We start from the raw sequence: 23,989 nt of genomic DNA, 5'->3' as shown, positions 1-23,989 counted from the left end.
GTTTCATCACCATCCAGATCAGAAAGAGAATGGTACCAACACTCAGTAGGTCTCTTCCCAGTTACTGTTCCAATGGTAGCAAGGGATATTTATCACCGTCAATTGATTTTGCTTGCTTTTAAACTTAATAAAAATGGAGTGATACAGGATTTATTCTTTCATTCTCACTTTTGCTCAAATTTTATTTGTGAGATTCATCCATGTTTTTGCTATGTGTATTTTTATTTTGTTCTTTTTCTTTGCTGTATAGTATTCCATTGTATAACTTTACCCTAATATGTTTACTCATTCTACAGTTGATAGACACTTGCACATTTCCAGTTTTGAGTGCTACAAATATGCTTTGAACATTCTTTTATGTATTTTGGGGTGTGCATATGTGCAGGCATTTCTAGGAGTAGAATTGCTGGGTCGTAGAGAGCTTCCCTGGTGGTGCAGTGGTTAAGGATCCACCTGCCAACGCAGGGGACATGGGTTCGAACCCTGGGCCGGGAACATCCCACATGCTGCGGAGCAACTAAGCCTGTGTGCCACAACTACTGAGACTGCGCTCTAGAGCCCGCGAGCCACAACTGCTGAGCCAGTGTGCTGCAACTACTGAAGCCCACATACCTAGAGCCCGTGCTCCGCAACAAGAGAAGCCACTGCAATGAGAAGCCCATGCACCGCAACGAAGAGTAGCCCCCACTCGCAGCAACGAAGACCCAACACAGCCAAAAATAAATAAAATAAATGAAGAAAAAAAACGAATTGCTGGGTCTTAGAAAATGTATATATTTAGCTTTCAGTAGATCTTATCAAACAGTTTTCCGAAGTGGTTGTACCAGTTTACATTCATACCATCAGTGTATAAGAGTTCTAGTTATTCTACTTCTTTGCAAACACTTGCTGTTATCAGTTACTTTCATTTTAGTGATATCTCACACTGTGACTTTAATTTGCATTTTTCTTATTACTTATGGGTTGTACAACTTTTAAACAACTGTTTATTGACCACTTGAGTATCCTTTTTTTTTTACTATGTGTCTATTTTCTAGATACTAGGGCTTTGTGGGTTGTATATTTCCAGATGTTTTTACTGTGACTTGCACTTTTACTCCACTTCATGGAGTCCTGAGGAACGTAAGTTCTTAATTTTAATGTAGTACAAATTACCAGCATTTTCTTTTATTGGTAGTGCTTTTTTAAAAATATATATATTTTTTTATTTTTGGCTGTGTTGGGTCTTCGTTGCTGCGTGCGGGCTTTCTCTAGTTGCAGCAGGCGGGGGCTACTCTTCGTTGAGGTGCGCGGGCTTGTAGTTGAGTTGGCTTCTCTTGTTGTGGAGCACGGGCTCTAGATCAGGGACAGCAAAGTTCTTCTGTAAAGCGCCAAATAGTAAATATTTTGGGCTTTGTGGGCCATAGGATCTCTGTCACAACTACTCAACTCTGCTGTTTCTATGGGTGCATGTGGCTATGTTCCAATAAAACTTAATTTGCAAAGACAGCTGGTGGCCAGTGGAACATAGTTTGCTGACCCTTCCACCAGAGTATTAACAGGAGCATACACAAGTTGATGATAAGACTAGGGATTAAGACACTTAGTAGAATGGGTAGGTTGTGGTGATATTTGGATATTTACAATGAGCTATGAAACAAAGAAGGTTCTCTTCTTTGTGTCTAATATGGTTTGGTTAGCTTCATTGAGAAAGTGACTTTTGAACACAAATTTGAAAGAAGTCTAAGGCAGTTGATCATATAGAATAAGGAAGAAGGAGGGGAAGAGACTGTTCCAGGTGAAAGGAATGGCCTTTGCCCAGGTTGGAAGACTGGAGTGTTCTTGGCACATTTGAGGAACAGCAAGGAGGACTCATGAGAATTGAGTGAGGCAGGGCGTCCTGGTAGGAGAGGAACTCAGAGAAGTAATGGATCTGATCAAGGAAGGCCCCATAGGCCAAGGTTAGGACTTGACTTTGATGGTAAGTGAACTGGGAAACCATTGCAGGGTTTTTTGTTCTTGTTTTTTTTTTTTAGCAGGAGATTGTCATGATCTGGTTTATATTTTAGCAGCATCATTCTGGCTGTTGGTTGAGAATAAACTATAGAAGGGCAAGAGCAGGAAGAGAGAGAACAGTTAGGAAGCTATTGCAATAATTCAAATGAGGCATCATGGTGGCTTGGGTGGGAGTGAGGTTAGGGATATATTGAAGAGAGAATCAGTAGGGTTCTCTGATAGGTTGGACGTGGCCTGTGAAAGAGAGAAGAGGCAAGAAAGATTCTAAACTCTTTGGCCAGATCAACTGGAAGGGTGGAGTTATCAACTGATAACTTGGAGGACTGAAGGCTTGGGGATGGTGGGGGAAAGAAGAGGAGCTCACTTTTGGATGTGTTAGTTTGACGCCTTTAGATATTTAAGTGAAGATGTCAAATAGGCACTTAGATATCTGAGTGTGGAATTTGGGAGATAGAAATTTGGTAGTTATCAGAAAATAGATAGTGTTTGAAGCCATTTAACTGGATGAGTGAGTTAGAAGAATAAGGAAAGATAGGGGTGTCTATTGAATGCTTACTATGTTGTAGGACTGGAGATACAGCAGTGGCAAGACTAAAAAGTCCTGATCAGATGTTTTAGGGAGAGAGACAGTAAACAAGTAGAACATGACATCATACTGTATATTCTCTATCTACAAGGTAAAACAGGCTAGGTAGAGAGGAGGGAGAGAAGCTATCCAAGCAGACCTGGAAGAGTCTGTGCACCAAGGTGATGTGATACAGGCTGTGTATTGCAGGAGGAGATGGAGCTAGAGGGTCTGGAGGTGATGGTCACTTGAGAGGTGCTTCGACAGTCTAGGCAGGGGTAATGCAGGCCTGGCCTGGACCCCACCAGGGCCATTCCAGAGGGTGAATCCTATATGACTTGGCTCCTGACGGACTGTAGTAAAAAGGAGATCAAAGGAAAGAAGAGGGACCTAGTAGTAGCTACTGAGTTTGTTCTGTTCCAGTGACATGTGGTTTTACATGATCTCTTGAGAGAAAGGATATAGCTGTCATTTTAATCTTGAAGTTTATTGATCACTTACTACTGAACTCACCCTGAGCTAAGTGCTTTATATGTAATTGATTATTTAACCCTCAGAACCTAGGAGGTCTGTACTATTATAATTCTCATTTTTCTTATGAGGAAATGGCCTTGGGGAGGTTAAGTAACTTGTCTGTGGTCCTGGAGTTGGCCTGTGGTGGAGCCGAGGTAGCAGCCAGAGGACGGCCAAGCGTTACTCACTGTTCCACACTGCCTCCCTCTGGTGATGGCTGTGCTCTGTGAGGACGGCCTGCCTTTGTAATCTAGATAGGTGCTGATTCATCCTTTGTGGTTTCAGTCTTTTTATCAGACATTAGAGGGATTTAATAATTTTTCATGAAGAAGTAAAGAACAATACACGAATGAATTAAGATTTTGTTTATATGACCGTACTGGAAAGTAATTATAAGGAAGAATGTACCTGGATCAGAGTTCTCAGTACATGTAGAAATTTGCCTTGGTTACAGAGACGTCCAAGGAATTTGTTGAAATGCACTTGTTGTGAGCTTTACCCAGGAGGCTTTATCTTTTGATGTGAGCAGAATTTTGAGTGGAGGGGGAATTACAGAGTGGTGGGAGGGGAAGGAGAGTTGGCCTTTGTGCAGATTGAGGATAGTAGAGGAGACCCTTGATTGAAATGTGGGTGCTGGGAGCCAGGGCCCCATGTGACGGTGCACCCACCACAGCCCTCTAAGCAGGAGTTTTAATTTGATAGGAGAGGCAATTGGGAGTCCTGCAGGGTTGTTGAGAGGACAGGGACGGGATCCGAATGATGCTTGGAAAAGGTGGGTTTTGTTGCATTGGTTGGAGTGGGGCAAAGCCAGAGGCAGACGTGTCTGTGATCCTTGTGTAAGCTTCCCATACCGCTGTGAAACAGGCAAATGGGTGATCACTCCCATTTTGTGAGTGGAAGAACTGAAAGTCAGGGTTTGAAAGGACTTACCTGCCCTCTGAGCAAGTTGGTACAGGGTGGTTTTCCAACACTTCCATTTTCCCAAGTTTCTTATTTGTTGATGCTGGGAAAGCAAAGCATTATTGTTAGGAATTTTAAGAAAGTGTGTGTGTGTGTGTGTGTGTATTTAGTGAAACTGTTAATCTGATATATTTAGTGCACCCACCAGTGATTGTTTTTTTCATGATGCTAATTTAACATTAACTATTCCTATTTATGAATATTTCTTCAGTACTTGTGTCTGCAGTAGGTGCCAGTAATAGCCTAACTCAATAGTAGTGGAGGACCTGAATCTTACCTTTGTCTAGTGTAAGTCACAATTGACCTTCTGAAAATTCAGAGTATGTTATATACCAGAATACTTCCTCAAGTTGAAATATAAAATTTTTATTTGCTTAATGCCGTCACATGTTTTTCTTTTCCTTTGACTTATCTTTTTCATTACTCTTGAACAAAATTTCATGAAATGTTTTATATGCAGTTGTAAAGCTTCCATTCTTAGTATGTGAACATAAGCCCCCAGTGTCATTATTGTGGTGGTGGTGGGGGGTGTGTGTGTGTGTCCGCCTGCAATTTTTCATTGACCTTTAGCGACAGGGATTCTCAACTCTCTGGTTCTAGATAAGTGTTAGGAAGTCCATGAATGGCCACAGTTGTTAGTTGTGTTTTGTCTAAATGAGCATTTGCCTTTAGCAAGTCTGAAAGGAGTCCTGCCAAAGGGTAGGAACTGCTTTTTGAAGAGGGACAGCTGAATGAGTAGACATATATCTTATTTAATACTTTTCTAGCATTGCTGTTTAAAAACTTCAATTGTAAAATAGTCTTTGCCCTGAGCTACACTGGGAGAGTTGGCTGCCTTGCTCCTTCAGCTCTGTCAGTTGGCCTGGAATCCAAAAGAAACGAGCACAGTATTGATTTTGTATTATAAGCTGCTGTGGCCTCTTGTCCTTTAATCTTAACTATTGAGTGATATTGTGAGTTTGGGTGCTTTAAAGTGGTGTCTCCTGTTAACGTTGTGTGAGAGAGGATTCTCCTGTTAGACAGTCATAAGGCCCCAAAGTTTTAGTCTACGAAGGCTCTGAGAAGTCCTGCAGAAAATGTAAATTAACTTTGACAAACTATTTGAACAGAACCTACCTTTCTTTTGTATGTGAGACGTAAACAGAATCCACAGAACTAATGAAGCGAATTCTAATGTCCTTCTCTAGTTAATTCTTTGACGTGTATGTTGGTGTTTGGAGGGGCCCTTCCTGGGTTCACAGTTGGATTTTGTGCAGGAACACCTGCTGTGATGAAAGTGAATTGGAATGCTCTGGGAAAACGGACAGGCTAGATGACACAAGGAACTATGTGGAAACAACCCGCTTCAGTCATTCTGATTCAAGTTGCAGAAAATGATGAGAGCTAAAAGTACGCAGATAAGTTTTGAAGGTAGACACTCAAATTTAATAATAAATGTAAAAAACAAGAGGAATGAAGGTATTGGAGTAGAAGAGGACAAAACTTTAGCCATAATTTTTGAAAGCTCACTACGAAGAAGGTCATTTATTAATACCTTTGTAAAGACACTTGGAAAATGAAATATTCAAAACGATAACTGAGGGGAAAATGGTTCTGAGAGTCAGAAGGACCAACTATTTGAGCAAAGTTCTTTGTTAATATTCATTCTGATTTTGATGTTTCACAAAAACAGCAGGTTATTTTGGTGAGAGGACGTTATTGCCCGATAGTAGATTTTATTTCATATTTTGGGGGGACCCACGTATATTTTCTTAAGACACATTCCAATAGAGAATGAGAATATTGAGTAAGAGCAGTGTGAGTTTTGAGAGGAAATAACCTCAGCATTGATGAGGACTGCGGTGTGCCCAGGGACCGAGTGTCTTGTATGAGATCCTAGAGACTGTGCAGAAGCTGTTCCAGTTCATTGGGTCAAAAATCTACTACTTACGAAAAGCTAAATACGGATTTGCACGATTGACCATAATGGCTTCAATTTTGAAAGATAGTGGTATCAGAGAGCACTTCCAGTTGGTGGGATAATTTGAGAATCATCTATGCTCAAATGGCTAAAATATTGTACTTTTTGCTACTTCATCACCCCATTTTAAAAATAGGGAGCGGGGGGGAAAAAGGCCTGTTGAGAAGGTGGAGGAATGTCAATTGGAGAGAAAATCACAATAACCATGTGAAGCCACTCCTTAGTGAATAAGCACCTGAAGGTTAAACGTTCTTTAGAAGACTGTCGGTATGGAGAGGTCGAATCAGGGGACGTCTGCGCCTGGTGTGTGTGTGTGTGTGTGTGTGTGTGTGTGTGTGTGTGTGTGTGTGTGTGTGTGTGTGTGTGTGTGTGTGTGTGTGTGTGTGTGTGTGTGTGTGTGTGTGTGTGTGTGTGTGTGTGTGTAAGATGAAGGGAGAAGAGAACTTGTGAATAGGAAAGAAGGTGTGGAGAACAGAAAGCTAACGGTAAATCCTAAAACTTGGAGCACTGGGAAAATTTGACTATTTTAAACAGTACTGCTCACTTAAAAATAGTAAAATTATACCATTATTCTTTCAGTATAAGAGGAGATAAAAATACAGTTTTTCTAAATTGGAAATTTTGCTGTAATCTTGCTGCTAATGACTGATTTCTTCCAACAGTTGCAAGGCTGTTTTTGCTCTGATAGGTTGATAAAGGAAACAAAATCAAGAATGTATTGGAAGTTCTCAGAGAAAATTACAGTTTAGGTATATGTTGGGGGTGGATAGTTAGACATTTTAATTGAAATAAAACAGTTTTATACTAATAAGGGATCACTGTGGGTGTACATTTGTAGTACATTTGCTCTTGAGCATTTAAGTAGGGTTAAATGTATGTTAATGCTTTTGCAAGAAAATTATTTTTGATAACATCCGTCTAAGGAAACTAGCTTAGGAAATTGGTGTTTTAAACAATAGAGATATTATACTTGCATTTAGGGAATGAATTAGGATTCTTTGTAGTGCTTTAAAATTTTCAAAGAGTTGGAGTCTTTTGGTGTGTTCCTCTCTAGTGGTAAGGAAAGTTAACAATAATTAACACAACAGACGATTAAAGCAAGCTTACACGTCTGCACAGTGACCGCAGTCTGCTGTATACCTCCAAACACCATTTTAACTGACCTACTTCTTTTGTTTGTTTGTTTTGTTTTGTTTTTTTGCGGTACGCGGGCCTCTCACTGCTGTGGCCTCTCCCGTTGCGGAGCACAGGCTCCAGACGCGCAGGCTCAGCGGCCATGGCTCACGGGCCCAGCCGCTCCGCGGCATGTGGGATCTTCCCGGACCGGGGCACGAATCCTTGTCCCCTGCATCGGCAGGCGGACTCTCAACCACTGCACCACCAGGGAAGCCCCGATCTACTTTTTTTTTTGTGAAAGACTGCTAATGATTTATTCTGTCCAATTGAAAATAACTTTTTTCTGGCAGATAGATTGAAAACATCTCAGTGCCTCTCTTGCTGTTTGATTTAGATAGTGCATGTGATAGAAAATTAATCTCGAATGCTAAGTAGCTGCCAGCCTGTAACATTTTTCATTGTTAACCAGCATTCACTATGATGACTTACATAGTGAATTAATCTTGAGGATTTATAGATCCATTAGGCTTTAGAATAGGAAGGATTCTTATCAATAAGGCAGAGCGCGAGTTCTCGTTGTAATAACGTGGGGGGGTGTTCATGACAACTGCAGGCTCCCTGGCTCCATCGCAAATCTGCTGAATCAGAGTATTTGGGCGTGGGGCTTGGGAATGTGTTTTGAACAAGCTCTCCAAGGGAACGCGTTTCACACTGCAGCTGAACAACGGCTGGTGTCATTTATGGCTTTATTTCATGGATGTGGAAAGAGGCACAGAGAGGGGACGGTGACTGGTATCGTAGGAACCACAACTTTGTCTTCCAGCACTACTAGATGGGTGATATTCTGTTCTAGAATGCCACGTGACCTCATATCAGGGTAGTCCCATCCCTCTCTACATACAGAACTGGAAGAGGTTTAAGTTAGCCCTAATTTCTACATGTACCAACACCATATATGACTCGGAAATAATATTCAGCTCAGCTCGACTGTGTGTGTGTACACAAGCGCTGTGTCTGCCTGTGTGCTCATTTTTTTTGAAAGATACTTATCACCACTGTACCCGCATGTTCAGAATGATAGTAATAATAATACAAAGTTTACAGGGGCTTATAGAGATCTCAATTTAATGAGAAGAGCTGAGTGTGTGAAGTACTTATTCTGTACTTACTCTGTTTTAATGGCACCCATTTTCCCCCTAGAACTTCCTTGAGCAAGTCTGAATTGTAGCCAGAATACTTCTTTCCTCTTCAGACCCTTAACTGTGATTAATAGAAAAAGGCACTTGTCAAAAGGGTTTGAAATGGCAAACCTTGATATTGGCCCATGTGGCAGTAGAGATAGGTCTGTATCCACTTACTCCATTATGCTGTTTAACTTCCGAATTCAACAATTTGTCTTGTGCTCCCTGCTTAAAAGACGATGGCCGTATAAGCTGTTGTTAACCATATCAGCAGGGTGAAATATTATTTCCCTTCGAACGAAACCACAACTTTCTTTGAGGATTTAGCACACATTAGAAAAAGCACCCCAGTGAAGCTGCTGAAGTATAAAGGGCACTGTTCAGCAACTCTCCCTTTGCCTCTGAGAGGGATGGATTACTTTCGGGTTTAACTGAAACATCCTTTTTGTGTTTATTGTATTAATGAAATTTTTAGGATCCATGAGAGAGAGAGATTGTGGTTCAGTGTTTGAAATAATGTAGCTTGATGAACCTTTTTTATTTTAATGGGAAACTTGTTTTCCTTGATTTGCAGCTTCAAAGAGTGAATCTTTTGGAAATTAAAGTGCATTAACTTAGTTATTCTGTATGGAAACAAAAACATAGAAAGTAAAAATTTGCATAAGTGAAGACCTCGATGATTTCAGATTATAGTGTGGTAGAGGTTAAGGAATAAGAGGCCATAGAATTTGTAAAAACAAATTCAGTCTAACCACTTAATGGCATGTGCAAGTAATTTGCCAATTAAATATTTCTAGTATCTGAAAGATCTTCAAAGTAAAGAGTGGTGGTTCTTAATCTTTCTTAATTTCATACTTTCAGAAACATAATGGAAAATTACTTAGGTTTTTTTAATCACTTTTCATTCAAAATTTTAATATATGAGCTAAAAGAGGATGATTTTAAGTATTTGAGGAAAATTATTGCTTTTTGAGATATGTATAAACTATGATATTTCCAATCACACTGTGCCTGATTTTTTTTTTTTTGTATCTTTTGTAAATATTTGGTGCCCAGATAACAATCTTCATTATAATTAAGACTTTAGATTTTGGAATTTTACCATTGTAATGGTCACCTGCTATGTTTAGAACATTGTACTGGGCACACTTGGCTACAACCCTCGAGTTATTTTACTCCCGTTTTACACATTGAGAGAATGGAGTCAGGGTAAGTAATTTGCCTAATATCACTCATTAGTAGGAAGCAGATTTGAGGGTTCCAGGTTATTTTTAAAAACACAGCTTTATTTAGATATAATGCACCCATTTAAAGTGTATGATGCAATGTTTTTTCGTCTGTTCACATATTTGTGTAACCATCATCAGTTTTAGAATATTTTCATCACCCCAGCAAGAAACCCCGTACCTTAGCAATCCTCACTCCCCAATCCCATTTTCCCCTAGCCCCTCCAGTCCTAAGCAACCACTAATCTACTTTCTGTCTCTCTGGATTTGCCTATTCTGGACATTTCATATACGTGGAATCATACAACATGTGGTCTTTCATGACTAGCTTCTTAGTATAATGTTTTCAAGGTTCATCCATGTTGTAGTATGTAATAGTACTGTATTCCTTTTATTCAGGATGTCACATTGTTATAGGTATACCACTTATTGTTTATCCATCCTTCAGTTAATGGATATTCCGGTTGTTTCCACTTTTTGGCTATTGTGAATAATGCTGCTATGAACATTTGTGTACAAGTTTTTATGTGAACATATGTCTTCATTTCTCTTGGATATATACCTAGGAGTGGAATTGCTGGGTCACATGGTAACTATGTTTAACTTTTTGAAGAACTACCAAACTCTTCCAAAGTGACTGCGCCATTTTTACCTTCCCACAAGCAGTGTATGAGGGTTTCAGATTTCTTCACATCCTCACCAACACTTGCTACTTGTGGGGGTAAAGTGGTATCTCATTGTGATATCTCGTTTGATTTACATTTCCTTAAAGGCTAATGATTGGAACATCTTGTCGTGCTTATTGGCCATTTTGTCTTTGGAAAAATGCCTGTTCAAATCCTTTGCCCATTTAAAAAATTAGATGAATTGTCTTTTTATTATTGAGTTGCAAGAGTTCTTTATATATTCTAGAGTTCTTTATCAGATATGTGATTTGCAAAACTTTTCTCCCATTCTGTAGTCTGTCTTTTCACTTTGTCGATGGTATCCTTTGGAGTACAAAAGTTTTCAATTTTGAACATGTCCAATTTATATATTATTGTCCTTGGTTGCTTGTGTTTTGGGGGTTTTTTTGGGTTTTTTTGTTTTTGCGATACGTGGGCCTCTCACTGTTGTGGCCTCTCCCATTGCGGAGCACAGGCTCCGGACGCGCAGGCTCAGCGGCCCTGGCTCACGGGCCCAGCCGCTCCGCAGCATGTGGGATCTTCCCGGACCAGGGCATGAACCCGTGTCCCCTGCACGACAGGTGGACTCTCAACCACTGTGCCACCAGGGAAGCCCCTGCTTGTGTTTTGGATACTATATCTAAGAAACTATTTTCCAATCCAGAGTCGTAAAGATTTATGCCTACGTTTTCCTTTAAAAGCTTCACAGTTTTAGCTGTTATATTTAGATCTTTGCTCCATTTTTAAGTTAGTTTTTGTATATAGTGTGAGGTTGGGTCCCACCTTACTTCTTTTGCATGGTTGTCCCAGCACCATTTGTTGAAAAGACTAATCTTTCCCTATTGAATTGTCACCCTTGTTGAAAATTAACTGACCATAAATGTAAGGGTTTATTTCTTGACTCTCAGTTCTATTCCATTTGTCTTATATGTCTATCTTTATGCCAGTACCACACAGTCTTGATTACTGTAGCTTTGAGGTAAATTTGAAATACAACTTTCTTCTTCTTTCTCAAGATTGGTTTGGTTATTCTGGGTCCCTAGAATTTCCATATGAATTTTAACATCTGCTTGTCAATTTCTGCAAAGACACCAGCTGGAATTTTGATAGGGATTACACTGAATCTGTGTATCACTTTGGGGAGTATTACCATCTTAACAGTATTAAGACCTCCCATCTATGAACATGGAATGTCTTTGCATTTATTTAGATCATCTTTAATTTCTTTCAACAGTGTTTTATAGTTTTTAGAGTACAGGTTTTGCATGTCTTTTGTTAAATTTTTTCCTAAGTATTTTATTCTTTTTGAGGCTATTGTAAATTGAATTGCTTTCTTAATTTCATTTTTGGGTTGCTTACTTCCAGTGTATAGAGATACAGTTGATTTTTGTATATTGATCTTGTATCCTTCATCAGTGCTGGACTTAGTAGTTCTAATGGTTTTTACGTGGATTCCTTAGGACCTTGAATACGCAAGATCATGTCATCTATGACCCAGCTTTTAAAAATCACAGCTGTTTCCACTGCGACCATACTGTGTAGCCTGGGAAACTTATTGGGGGAAATCAGTTGACTTTTTGAGGTTATATTTAGGTAAGAAACGATTACCACTTCGTAATTACCTTTTTATAATCTTAAAAAAAAGTGCAGCAGACTTTCAGGCTAGAAACATTTGTGGAGAAAGCAAAGTCCCCAAAAATAAACCCAAAGGCTCTTTGAGCTTATTTGGTGAAGTCTTGCTTTAAATACTATCACCATTATTTGGTGATATTATGGGAACTATAGACCTTCCAAACATAGTTTGTTTGGCACATATTGAAATAACAATGATTATACTTTGAGATAAGCACTCTAATTTGTTTTTACTTTCAGGAGGAGTTGGCTGAGCTAAGAAAACTATGATTTTAAATATCCAAAATATATATCTAGTGCTTCATTTATATTTCATTGCTAATTCAGTTTTGCTTCTTTGCCTACATGACCTCAACCTGGGGGTAAGATTTTAAGACCTTGTGCTTTAGACTAGGAGAGACCTTCTAATTTTTTTAAGTTAGTAATCTGCCAAGTGATGCTTATTTGAAAGCCATCAGCAGGTGCCTTATGAATTATAGTCGTATTTATTTGTTTATTAATTTGCTTATTTCACGGAACCAAGGGACCAAAAAGCGTAAAACATTTTTCTCTTTCCTCTCCAGGACTGCAAGTTAGGAAGTTAGGTTTGAAAAGCTCAGGGAATGGTAAAGATTTAGTGATAGGATGACTCTAAGATGGACTCCTAGAGTCTTTTATGGTAAAGCTCATGGAATTTTCCATGAAAGTGAGAGTACAGAGCAGTTTTGAAAATCACTTTGGTTTTTAGTTTCTGATTTTCCAACTATATGATGGAAGGAGTACTCTTACCTCTCATTGTCTCACCAAGGCATGGAGAAATCTTAAAACAATCAAATGTTAAGTGAGAAAGCTATTTGAGCCTCCTAAAAGGAGAAGAGAATATTAACCTGAGATGATATTACAGTGTCTTCCAAAGTGAGGGGGGAAATTCCAGAACCCATTGTGACTATTGGGCTTAGAGATGTTTGTTTTCATGAATGTACAGGAAAATGTTGAGGCCAAGCATTTCAGAACATCAGTGCCCCCGAATGACTTCTTGTAGCGGGATGAAGTATTCAGACTTAAGAATCTATAAAATATTTTCAGAGAAGAAATGTGAGAGTTCCAGAGTGACAAAATTTAATATTTTAATTTCTTAAAAGAGTTGATTAGCCTTGAAAATGACTATAGAAATATTGGTAGTTTTCCTCTTTATCAGTAATAATAATGCTCATATCATTTGGTTTGTCCAGGTAGAATGACTTGGTAATCTTATGATATTTGAGTATTCAAGCCTCTGTTAGGTAAGTTAGGAGAGTGAAAAATAAATTTTGTAGAGATTGTATCAAGTGGTAAAAAACTCCAGGTCTTATTTTTCTGCAGAAGTCCATGACCAACTGTTCTTCCCGTAGCAACCTTTTCTTCACCACAAATGTAGCATCAAGTCCTTAGGGTTTGAAAATAATATTTGCTGCTGGCAGGTGATGCCAGCATCTGTAAGTGCCTAGACCAGGATTTGTCCTGTCTCGGTGGCTTTGGTCCAATATGTTCTGATTGGACCCTTAATTCACTTCAAAAGAAATGAGCCCTTCTTCATGCTGTTGCTCTTTACTGAAAAACTCCCTCACAGGTTCATCTGAATAAATCCTCCACAGCCTTTAGGACCCAGATCAAGTTTTACCTTCTCCAGAAAGCTTTTTTTTCTCCCACTGTTGTAAATGCATCCTTCCTTAAACTTGTGTTTCCTTGCCAAGAGGAACTGTTGCTGTTTAGCACTTAATCCAGTATACTGTTTGGATGTGTTGTTTAGTTATTTCTTGTGGATTAGACTTGGATTCAGCACCGTGTCTTCTCCTGCCCTCCTACTTCCCGCAGGACCTAATACAGTGCTCCCAGCTGTGCTGGCTAACTAAGGACTGACATTCTTACAGTGGCCAGTGTGTTAGAACGGCTGAGAACTGAAAATGGACCTCATTCTCAGGGTTGTGTAGTTTGTAAACTGTCCAACTCCAGGGAGCACTGGTCACATAGGCCATGAAGTGAATGTCAGTCACTGGATTGTACAACTTGCATGTCCCCTTGGGTCTACAAGTGGCCTGTGTGTACACTTACTGCATGACGTTAGGTCTTCTGGAGAATCTTTCCTACCTCCTTCCTTTCATATTTTTTGTCCGTTTCAGTGGGGAGTTTAAAAACCCTTCTATAAATCTTTAGAACAACGTTTTTCAAAATGAGGTTCTGGACCCTTGAATTAGAAAAACCCAGGAGGCTAATTAAAATGCAGGTTCTTTAGTTCACTTGAATCAGCCTAGGCCTGGGGCTGGAGACATTAATAAGGAAGATTGACAATTCTTTGCACTTCACTAAAATCTTAGGAAATGATTGTTGAAATGTTTGATGATTGTTGGAAATGATTGTTGATTGTTGAAATGTTCAGTAGGGTGGAAACTGTAGTGCCTCAAAGGGTTAATACCACTGTCCTTAACCTGTTGCACTATTGTAAACCTTTTCTTCCTCATTTAAGTTCAACCACAACTTAGTGAATAGTTGCTCTATGGCCACCATTGTGCAGGCACAAGGGGAGAAGCAGATGTGAAAAATATGACCTTTGTTCTGAAGGTGCTAATAATCTATGTAGAAAGAAAAGATGTATAATTAATGTGTATACTCACGCAGACCTATCTGCATACCTATACAATACTATATAGAGATATCTTTTTAAAAACACATCAATAGTTCAGGTCTGTAGGATTGACAGTTTGTAGAGTTGAAACATGTTTTAGAGATCACATATAGCTCTATACTTCAGGGGGACTAAATTTCAATACTTCAGGCAGGCATTTGCATAAGAGAGACGAGCTCTCATGGAATAGTGGAGAAAGCTCTAGACTTAAGGTTCAAAGTTCACAGTTTTGAATTAAAGTCAGAGCTCTGGTAAGCAGTGAATGATAATTATAGGAAAAATAAGATTGTTGGTTAGAGTCAGTCACATTTTAAATTCATTTACTAAGTTTTGAGTAACCTAAATTTATTATCTATATTTATAGTTTTATACCATATAAATATTAAAATGGATAATAAATGCCTTAGCTTTATATGCCAATATTGGGTTAATACCTTCTGTTACTTTTCTTTGTATTAATACATGTAATTTGCATATATTTAGCCTAAAACACATTTTTACTACATTTAATTGATCTAAATATCCAGCTGACACACCCTTTTTATAACATGCCTGCTTTTGTAAATGTCTCTCATCTTGCTTACGGTGGTAGCAGGAGATACGGAGGGTCTTTTTGGGTAACTTCCTCGTCACTGCTGTGGGAGTTCCTGTTGCTCATTGTAATAGTTTGCTGGGGTTGCCATAACAAAGTGCCACAGAGTGGGGTGGCTTAAACGACAGAAATGAACTTTCTTACAGTTCTGGAAGCGAGAAGCCCAAGATCAAGGTGTTGGCAGGATTGGTGTCTTTTGAGGCCTCTCTCCTTGGCTTGTAAATGACAGTCTTCTCCTTGTGTCTTCACATGGTCTTCCTCTGTGCCTGTCCGTATCCTAATCTACTTTTCTTATAAGCATGGCAGTCATATGACATTAGGCCACCCCCCCCCCGCAACGACCTCATTTTAACTTATCTCTTTGAAGAACTTGTCTCCAAAATATAGTCATATCTAAAGTCCTAGGGGCCATGGCTTCAACATACAAACGCAACACAGCACGTAGATCTCATGTCCTGTCACCTCTGAAGTCTTCTATTACAACATACCAAACCTTCATCATGAACTTCCGTCTTTCCAGCTCTATCACTAACTTCATCAAGATTTCCAGTGTTGGACTTTTTGTTCTCCAGAGTCATCATTTCTTTATGACTTTTACTTAACCTTCCATCCACCCATGTCTCCAATATTGGGTTAACACCTTCTGTTACTTTCTATAGGATGTTGAAGGAAAGGTCAAGAAAAGGAAGGACCTCGTTTTTGACAGCTATCCCATGATTATTGCATTGAAAGGTTATTTTACCAGAATGCTGGGCAGAGAGGAATCTTTATTTCACCAGCTTGGCAGAAAAATGGCCACCAAGTCATTTTTGTTCGTATATTTCTCTAAAATTTTATTATAGTATAGAAACATTTTTTATAGAGTAAAAAATTGTGTGTTTTGTTTTCTTTTGGTCACGTCTTTGTCATTTGAACATCGTTTCTCATTAGATCATTTATTGGTCTTGATTAGAAGATTGATTAGAAGATTGTGGGCCTTCCTTGAATCTATCCTGGGCCTGCTTCATACAGAGGCATAGAAATTTAGAATGGGAAAGGAGCTACAGATTATCTAGGTTAATATCTATTCTATCACATATAGCCACTAGAATAATACCTAGCACATGGTAAGTGCCTAAGAAATTTTAGCTACTATTAGTAGTAGAATTTAAACCCAAGTAATTTGACTTTCAGTTCGGTAATTCCTTCTCAGAGGTTTTAGGGCCAAAAAGAAACTTGCTGAGTCTCCTCCTACTTAGTTCATTTCATTCATCACTCCCCACTCAGATCCTCAATTCTTGATTCACTTCATTTTTCTTATGTCCTTTCTCTCTTTTTTTTCTCTTTTTTCCTAAAAGTGGAGAAGACAGAATAAATTCAAAGAAATTGAGGGTTATGCTTAAAAACTTCTTATTTTATTATCCTTATCAGGGCCAGCCTGAGGTTTTCTGCCATCTTTTATAAAATTTATGCCTGGCATAATGCTGATTTTTTACTGCGTTCTTCGTGCAGATACACACCCAATCTTATACTGATGGCAGCACTACTGTTTCTTCATGGCAAGACTTTTAAAATTTCTGGAAACTTTAAAAGCATGGAATAAAAACTTGTGAGTGTAAGGGTGGATGGAAGTAGGAAATTTGGGGGAAACAGTGGAAACACGTGCCAAGGTTTTGGGCACCCTTTAGAGAATTAAAGAATTTACCTCTTTTTTTAAATAGTTGCAAAGGGAAAAAAACAAGGTAGCAGGCACAGTTTGCTCATAAAAGCGAGCAGGGTTGGTAGATATATTTAAAGATGTGAAGGCCAGGACAAATTCATTAATATAATTTGTGTCCCTTTACCCTCCAAGCATACACTCATGTTGGGAGGCGGAGAGACTAGTAAATAAGAACGTGAAGCTTTAGAAAAGTAAGGTTTTTCATATTGTTGTTTTCTGTTCTCTGTCAGTCCTCTTACAGTTTTGTGGTAGAGGCTAAAAAGAGGAGAAGAATCGATACTATAGTACATTTGGTAGCCCATCTTAAAAGGGGATTATTTGGACCATTTGAGAACGTCTGTCAAGCCAGAGTGTGCAGGATAAAGTTAAAGGATGGGGCTGTTGGCTGTTCTTCCCGTTACCTTTAAGTGTGGCCTGATGAACAGTGGAACTTTTTACAGCTTAAATAGAATCTTAGTGCTGTTGAATATATGCTTCAAGATTTATATCTAACTGATTTCTAAATCCTCAAAAACATTTTAACAGCTTGTTAAAGAGGACTATATTTAAGACTTGTGTAGTGTTCTATGTGTGTCTGTATGTATATGTGTGTTTCCTGCCACTAAAGATTGAATTATATCCCCTGTGCCTAGAAAATAATATTTGTTGAAACAAAACAGATGACGATATGAGATTTAGCTTATTACTTTGGTTTGTGTCTGCCTTTTAGGGCTTTTTGTGTGTGTGTAACTTCTTGATTTTTTCCTTTTATTGGATGGCATTATTAACTTTGACTTCATGAGACTCCCAGTTCTATTTCTGCCATGATTTTATAATCTGTGTTTTTAAAGTTGAGTTACTTTTTATACAAAGAAAGTAGCAATATCCATTTAATAACAGGTTTTATAAGGAAGAACCCGATTTGCTTTGTTTTAATCAACCTTTCCTTTCTCTTTTCAGAGGACGTTAAGCAAGTTTTTGGACAGACCACAATTCATCAACGTATTCCATTTAACTGGGATTCAGAATTTGTGCAACTACACTTTGGAAAAGAAAGAAAAAGACACCTGACATATGCGGAATTCACTCAGTTTTTACTGGTGGGTCTAGCCCTTATAAAAAGTTTAAAAGAGTGAATAAGTAAAACTAGGATCGTGATGCACATTTGCTAACCCTGGCCAAACCATCCTATTTGGAAGTATTTCTTTATTAGTATGTAGAAACTATAGGATTAGATAGACTCTTACAGACTCTGCAGAACCCCTTCCTGCTTAAATGGAATACACATTGAGGACCCAGGAAGTCAAGTGATGTGCTGAAAGGTCACATAAATCAGGAGGGACACAATCAGAACCTGAACTCTCGGCTTATGGCTGGTTCCGCCACTACTTACCAATATTTTGTTTTCCCTTGGGAAATGGACAAGTGTCATCATCAGCATCTAACCATAGCATCATTTCACCTGAGGCCTTTGTATAGACAAGACACTCGATCTAGACCTTGACTGCATATTGGAATCACCTGGGGAGCTTTAAAAACTTGTTGTTTGGGTCCCCCATCTCTAGAGATTAGATTGTGTGTGTGTGTGAGAGAGAGAGAGAGAGAGAGAGAGAGCGAGAGAGAGAGCGAGCGAGAGAGCGAGCGGGAGAGCGAGCGGGAGAGCGAGTGGGAGCAGAGCGGGAGAGGGAGCGGGGGAGGGGGAGGGGGAGGGAGAGACTGCTTGGGCCTTGGGGTATTTAAAGCTTTTCAGGCACTAGCTGTCCGTATCCGGGGTTCAGCTCTGTGGGAGTTACCTACATCTCTGGGACGCCCCTGGCCCAGTCCCTCCTGACTCTCTCTTTTCCCTCCCTGCTTCGTGATAATTTCACTAGGCCACTGATGATACTAACAGAAGGCTAGTAACAAAATATGATCACAGTTTAGTTTTCCTCCTGAAGCATAATTTTAAGACTGTTGATTCGGATATTGTTTAGTCACTAGAGATCAATATCTAGATATTGTATAGGTCTATGTGATAAACCACTCTTTCTTTCAGGTTTTTATGCATTTGTTTTGCTTCTCTAACAATTTTATTTTATTAAATATAGTATTTAAAAGGCCTGTTTAAGGGAATTAGTTTGCTGTGTTTAAGTCGTGGGTCTTGAGGAAAAATTTGCCAAGGAAACCATCTTTTTCTTCTTTTTTTTAAAAATTGAAATGTAGTTATATACAATATTGTGTTAGTTTTAGGTGTACTATGTAGTGGTTTGACATTTGCATACATTCTTTTTTTTTTTCCTCTTTAAAAAAAATCATTTTATTGATCCTTTACCATACAAAATTTATTCAAATTACACCCATTTGAAGTGGTAAGATCACAGCTAGAGAACAGGTTACCCTGTAACAAATCTATTTACAAAATCCATCATAAAAGCTTTTTTTTTTTTTTACATTATATTACATATTTTCTTCTTTTAACTAGCATACAACACAAAGCTAAACTGATTAGTAGTTTGCCTGCTCCCAATTTTGGGAGAAATACTTACTTTTGACAAAATCACGTACCCCATAGGAAAAGAAATTCCCACAATCTGACAGTTGCCACCCGACTCACTCTGCAAGGCATCTTCCTTCAAATTTTGCATACATTCTGACATGTTCACCATGATAAGTCTGGTAACCATCTTTCCCCATACAGAGTTATTACAATATTGACCATATTCCTAATGTTGTGTATGACATCCTCGTGGCTTCTTTATTTTATTACTGTAGGTTTATAGCTCTTCATCTCCTTTGCCTATTTTGGCCCCGCCCTCCCCATCTGCCTACCCTAAACACCTCCTCTTCTTTGTTATTAGTAACATCAGCAGTGGGTATCTTGGTGGCCCTGCATCCTTCCTGCGCCTGTGACCTTGCCAGAGTCTTCTGAGGAGTGGTTGGAAGTACAGCTGTGGGGCGGAGGTGGAGGGTATGGGGACACACGTGCACCGTGCCCAGTGCTCGTTCACTCAGCATTTTGTGGTCTCCATTCTTAGGCACGGTGTATGTAATAGGTTGACTTTACTAGGTGCTTCTCTGTTTGACTTTCACTGGTATCGTTATGATATCTAAAATTTGTCACGCTTTGTAATTTGCTTTTATTTTCCCAGTCTTTGAAAACTTAAAAAACAAAATGTCTTAAACATGCCTTTGTATTTATTTTAAAATGTGTTCATGTCTATGGATTCCCGTTTGCAGTTCTATATAAACATAAACCTGATTAAATAACTCAGGTGGAGAATGGAATGTGAGTTGTTAGGTTTGTGCTCTTGTTTATACAAGACATCGCGCTGCAGTAGGAGGTGGTATTCATTTTGATGAGGAATAATTACAATAATGCTATTGAGACAGATGCCTCCAATTGACTTTATGGAACACAGCCTAATTAACTTTTAGTCTTAATGGGATGTTAGCAGTGGTAAGGATGATCAGGTTTCCCTTTAAGCAAATATCAATTATGCCGAATTGAGTCAGCTGTAATCCACTCAGCTGCTTCTAGGCCTTCCTCAAGATATGGACAAGCCAGAGGCAAAGATGAGATGACTCAGGGATTACTGATTAGGTTCCCAGCTGCAGCTTGTGGGGCATTCACTTGTATTGGACTCCGTTCTATACTGGTGAATACGATCATCCCTCAGTGTCCGGCATGGGACAATTTTGACTTTGTAGCCAGAACGCAAGTGCTAAACTTTTACTAGATTAAAACGGTCTTGGTAGGTAATTAGGGCTTTGCTTTTGTGTCCCACTCCAGGCCCAGAGTTAAAGGAATTAATGGATGTATCATGATAGACTTGCTATGAATGCCGATGAAATGCCAGTTTTGGTGTCTACCATTGGGTCACTGTCCCACTGCCCCCATTCAAATGCTTCCTTTGCTTCCTTTGAAGTCTTTTCTGAATGAAGGTAGAGCCTCAGACCTCAACTTCAAATACTTCGTTCTTTGGGGCTCTTTTCTGGATGCAGGGACCTTCTTAAGGATGTAAGTAAACGTAATCTCCTATGTTTGGGGCTCTTGCTTTATCAAGCATGTTCCCGCCTTTCTGCTGTGGAGCAGGGCTCAGAAACACAGGCACCAGCTCCCTGGCTGGTGCCAAGGTCGTGAAAGAACTGCCACCATGCATGCCACTTGCCTGTCACCTGAGGAGGAAGAGGAGCAGCCAGCCGTAGGGTCAACTTCACAGTGCTTGTGACCTCAAGGAGCCTGTTGTCGAAAACACCGGTCAATCCCACTGAAGGGCCTAGAAGGTATCAGCCTCACAGTCTTGTGTGTTAAACTGTGCTTATGTATGTGCACGTGTTTGTGCCTGGTGAGCAGTGCAATTCTCCGCAAGGTCAGTTTTTTCCCCTTCATTTAAAAAATATTTTATTTTATTTTTAAGTAATTATTTATTTGGCTGTGTTGGGTCTTTGTGGCTGCGCACAGGATTTTCTCTAGTTGCAGTGAGGGGGGGCTACTTTTCGTCGCAGCGCGTGGGTTCCTCGTTGCGGTGGCTTCTCTTGCTGCGGAGCACGGGCTCTAGGCACACAGGCTTCAGTAGTTGCAGCACGCGGGCTCAGTAGTTGTGGCTTGTGGGCTCCAGAGCGCAGGCTTCAGCAGTTGTGGCTCACGGGCTTAGTTGCTCTGCGGCATGTGGGATCTTCCCGGACCAGGGATTGAACCCGTGTCCCCTGCATTGGCAGGTGGATTCTTAACTACTGCACCACCATGGAAGTCCTAAAAAACATTTTACTATACGGAAGCTGGTGTGCGTTTGTTATAAGCCACCACGTGGCTGTGAGGGCTCCACATGTTCACATGTTCGTCTGGGTACTGTCTGAGGTGGTTGGTGCCGGTCGTGGGCATCTATTGGATGCTGAGCTGGAATGTTGTTTTCTGTGCTTTGGTTATAAAATTCATAAAGTGGTGAATCAGTTTGATATACTTGGAGCTAAATTTGTCTTGTTTGTATCTAAATGATATTGTTGACGCAAGTAGCAGGGATGCAAAGCCTCCCTTCTAGAGTCTTGGTAGGGAAGGATTTCAGAAGGGAGTGGAGCCACAGTCCTGTTACCCCCATTCTTAATACTGTTGCATCCACTGCTGCTATCTTTTTTGTGCCGGGTTCTATCATCTCCACTTAACTGCATGAGTGATGGTGTGTACGTGTGAATGTGAATATAGTTTTATACGTTGCAGTGTATGTGTGTGTATATTAAAATAGTCTATAAGCCTTTCCAACATATCTGTACTCTCAGCTCTTAGGGCAAAGCTCTAATTTTATGGTTACTATTGAAAAATGGATTTTAATATACTGAAAACAGTATATTTAGAAAACAGTTCTGAGAAATTTTCCTATTCTATACCTGCTGGAACTCCTGTTCATAAATGATATTAACATAGAACTCTATACCCTGTTTTGAAGTATTTTTCTGATTGTTACTCGCATGAGGCAAGCCACCCAATTCATCTAATGTTTGCTGAGGATATAGGATTTGTCAAGAGGCCTTGTGCAAAAGGCTCAGAGGTGCAGAGGTAACAACTTTTGAAATACTTATAATGTACAAGTCTGGGCACGTGTTCCTATGTTTATTCGCCTGACAGCTCAAAAAGCACAACTGCAAACAGATATAAAATGTATACCCTATGACGATGCTCTTCTATAACAAAAATCCTTAAGGGTTTGTAGCATAAACCCTTATGGCAGGTGTAAACCCGAAACCAACATTCAAAGTGTGGTTAGAGCAGCCGTCCAAAGTACAAAATTAAAGGGCCAGATACTACTATACGGTCTATTTAACAGACCCATTTTACAGATGAAGAGTCTGAGGCCTTTTACTTTAGAGTCTCTTAGCAGTATCTCATTTGTGATTTCGATTTGCATTTCCCTAATGACTGATGATGTTGAGCATCTTTTCATGTGCTTGTTGCCACTTGTACGTTTTCTCTGTAGATGTGTCTGTTCAAATCCATTACCTTTTTCTTATTGGATGGGAGTCATAGGCAGTTGTGAGCACAGAGTGAAAGAAAAGCCTCTAAAGTTTTTATGCCAAATTATTCTGTAGAGTCGGTACTGAGAGTCACTCTCAAAAAAAGAAGTCATAATGGCAACAACCTTTATAATTTACAAAGTGGTTTTAAATATCCTGTTTCTGATGCTAGCATCCCCCAATACCCTGAGAGGTAATTATAGTTATTTCCTATTATATACAAAAGAATAAACAGACTCTAGGGTAAAATTTTGCATTTACAGGTAATTTTACGGGGAAACACTCATGGTTTTCAATGGGGTCCCAAAGGAGTACCCCAAAAGAGTACAGACCCGCTGTTCTAGAGCTTAACTTCTTCCATAAGATCACAGACATGTGAGGGATTAAAAAATATGATGCCATTACCACTATACTCCACTATGTTGTCTCCAGGGCCATGGCTATGAAGTTAGTTTCTCTTCCTGGAAAGGGCCATGTTTCTGAATGGGGATGTACAGTCATGCATTGCTGGACATTTAGCATTCCTGATCCCGGCCATTAATCGCTAGATAATGATTATAAAAAAGCCATAGTAGGGGGCTTCCCTGGTGGCGCAGTGGTTGAGAGTCCCGCCTGCCGATGCAGGGGACACAGGTTTGTGCCCCGGTCTGGGAAGATCCCACATGCCGCGGAGCGGCTGGGCCCGTGAGCCATGGCCGCTGAGCCTGTGCGTCCGGAGCCTGTGCTCCGCAACGGGAGAGGCCACAACAGTGAGAGGCCCGCGTACCGCAAAAAAAAAAAAAAGCCATAGTAGGGGTACGTGTTACGGTTGTTTCCAGTTTTATTTTATTATTTTTTTTTTTTGGCCACACCGCACGGCTTGCAGGATCTTAGTTCCCCAACCGGGGATCCAAGCGTGGAGTCCTAGCCACTGGACCGCCAGGGAATTCCCCTCCAGTTACTTCTTGATAATGGTTTATAATCATGGGTATATATTTCATATATAATTATTACAGTTTAAAAATCATCTACACATAGGAGTTTCTAACGGCTCTGGTCTCAGGATAGAAAAGTCTCAGATTACTACCCAGTGCGATATGCTTGTTAACTAGAAAACTGTTGCTGTTAACTACCTCTCCTGTAGCATTTTCCAGCTTAGAAAGTGCTTTGGCTTGTGTTGGTCTTTACAATTGCCTTAGGTGTTAAGCAGTTGCTATTGTTTCTGTATGAAAGATGAGCATGTAGAAGCTTGGAGGAGTTTTTTGTTCAAGATGAGACAGGTGGAATAGAAGTTGGTTTTA

At 39.7% G+C, this 23,989-nt stretch overlaps 1 protein-coding gene across 8 annotated transcripts in view; it reads left to right on the top strand.

The window, feature by feature from the left end:
* SLC25A13 (solute carrier family 25 member 13) overlaps positions 1–23,989 on the top strand; it is a 297,241-nt gene that overhangs the window by 94,540 nt on the left and 178,712 nt on the right. For all 8 annotated transcript variants that reach the window (XR_009541995.1, XR_009541993.1, XR_009541994.1 and 5 more), the window contains one exon: positions 17,685–17,824. Coding sequence is in view for 5 of the 8 variants with exons in the window: in XM_060157064.1 (XP_060013047.1) it covers positions 17,685–17,824 (140 nt within the window). In the remaining 3 variants the exon portion in view is untranslated. The remainder of the gene's footprint in view (positions 1–17,684; positions 17,825–23,989) is intronic.

This window comes from Lagenorhynchus albirostris, chromosome 8 (assembly GCF_949774975.1).
Source record: "Lagenorhynchus albirostris chromosome 8, mLagAlb1.1, whole genome shotgun sequence".
In the NCBI taxonomy this organism is placed as follows: domain Eukaryota; kingdom Metazoa; phylum Chordata; class Mammalia; order Artiodactyla; family Delphinidae; genus Lagenorhynchus; species Lagenorhynchus albirostris.
The sequence above is the reverse complement of the archived record's forward strand: the minus strand, read 5'-3'. Positions and strand labels throughout refer to the sequence as shown.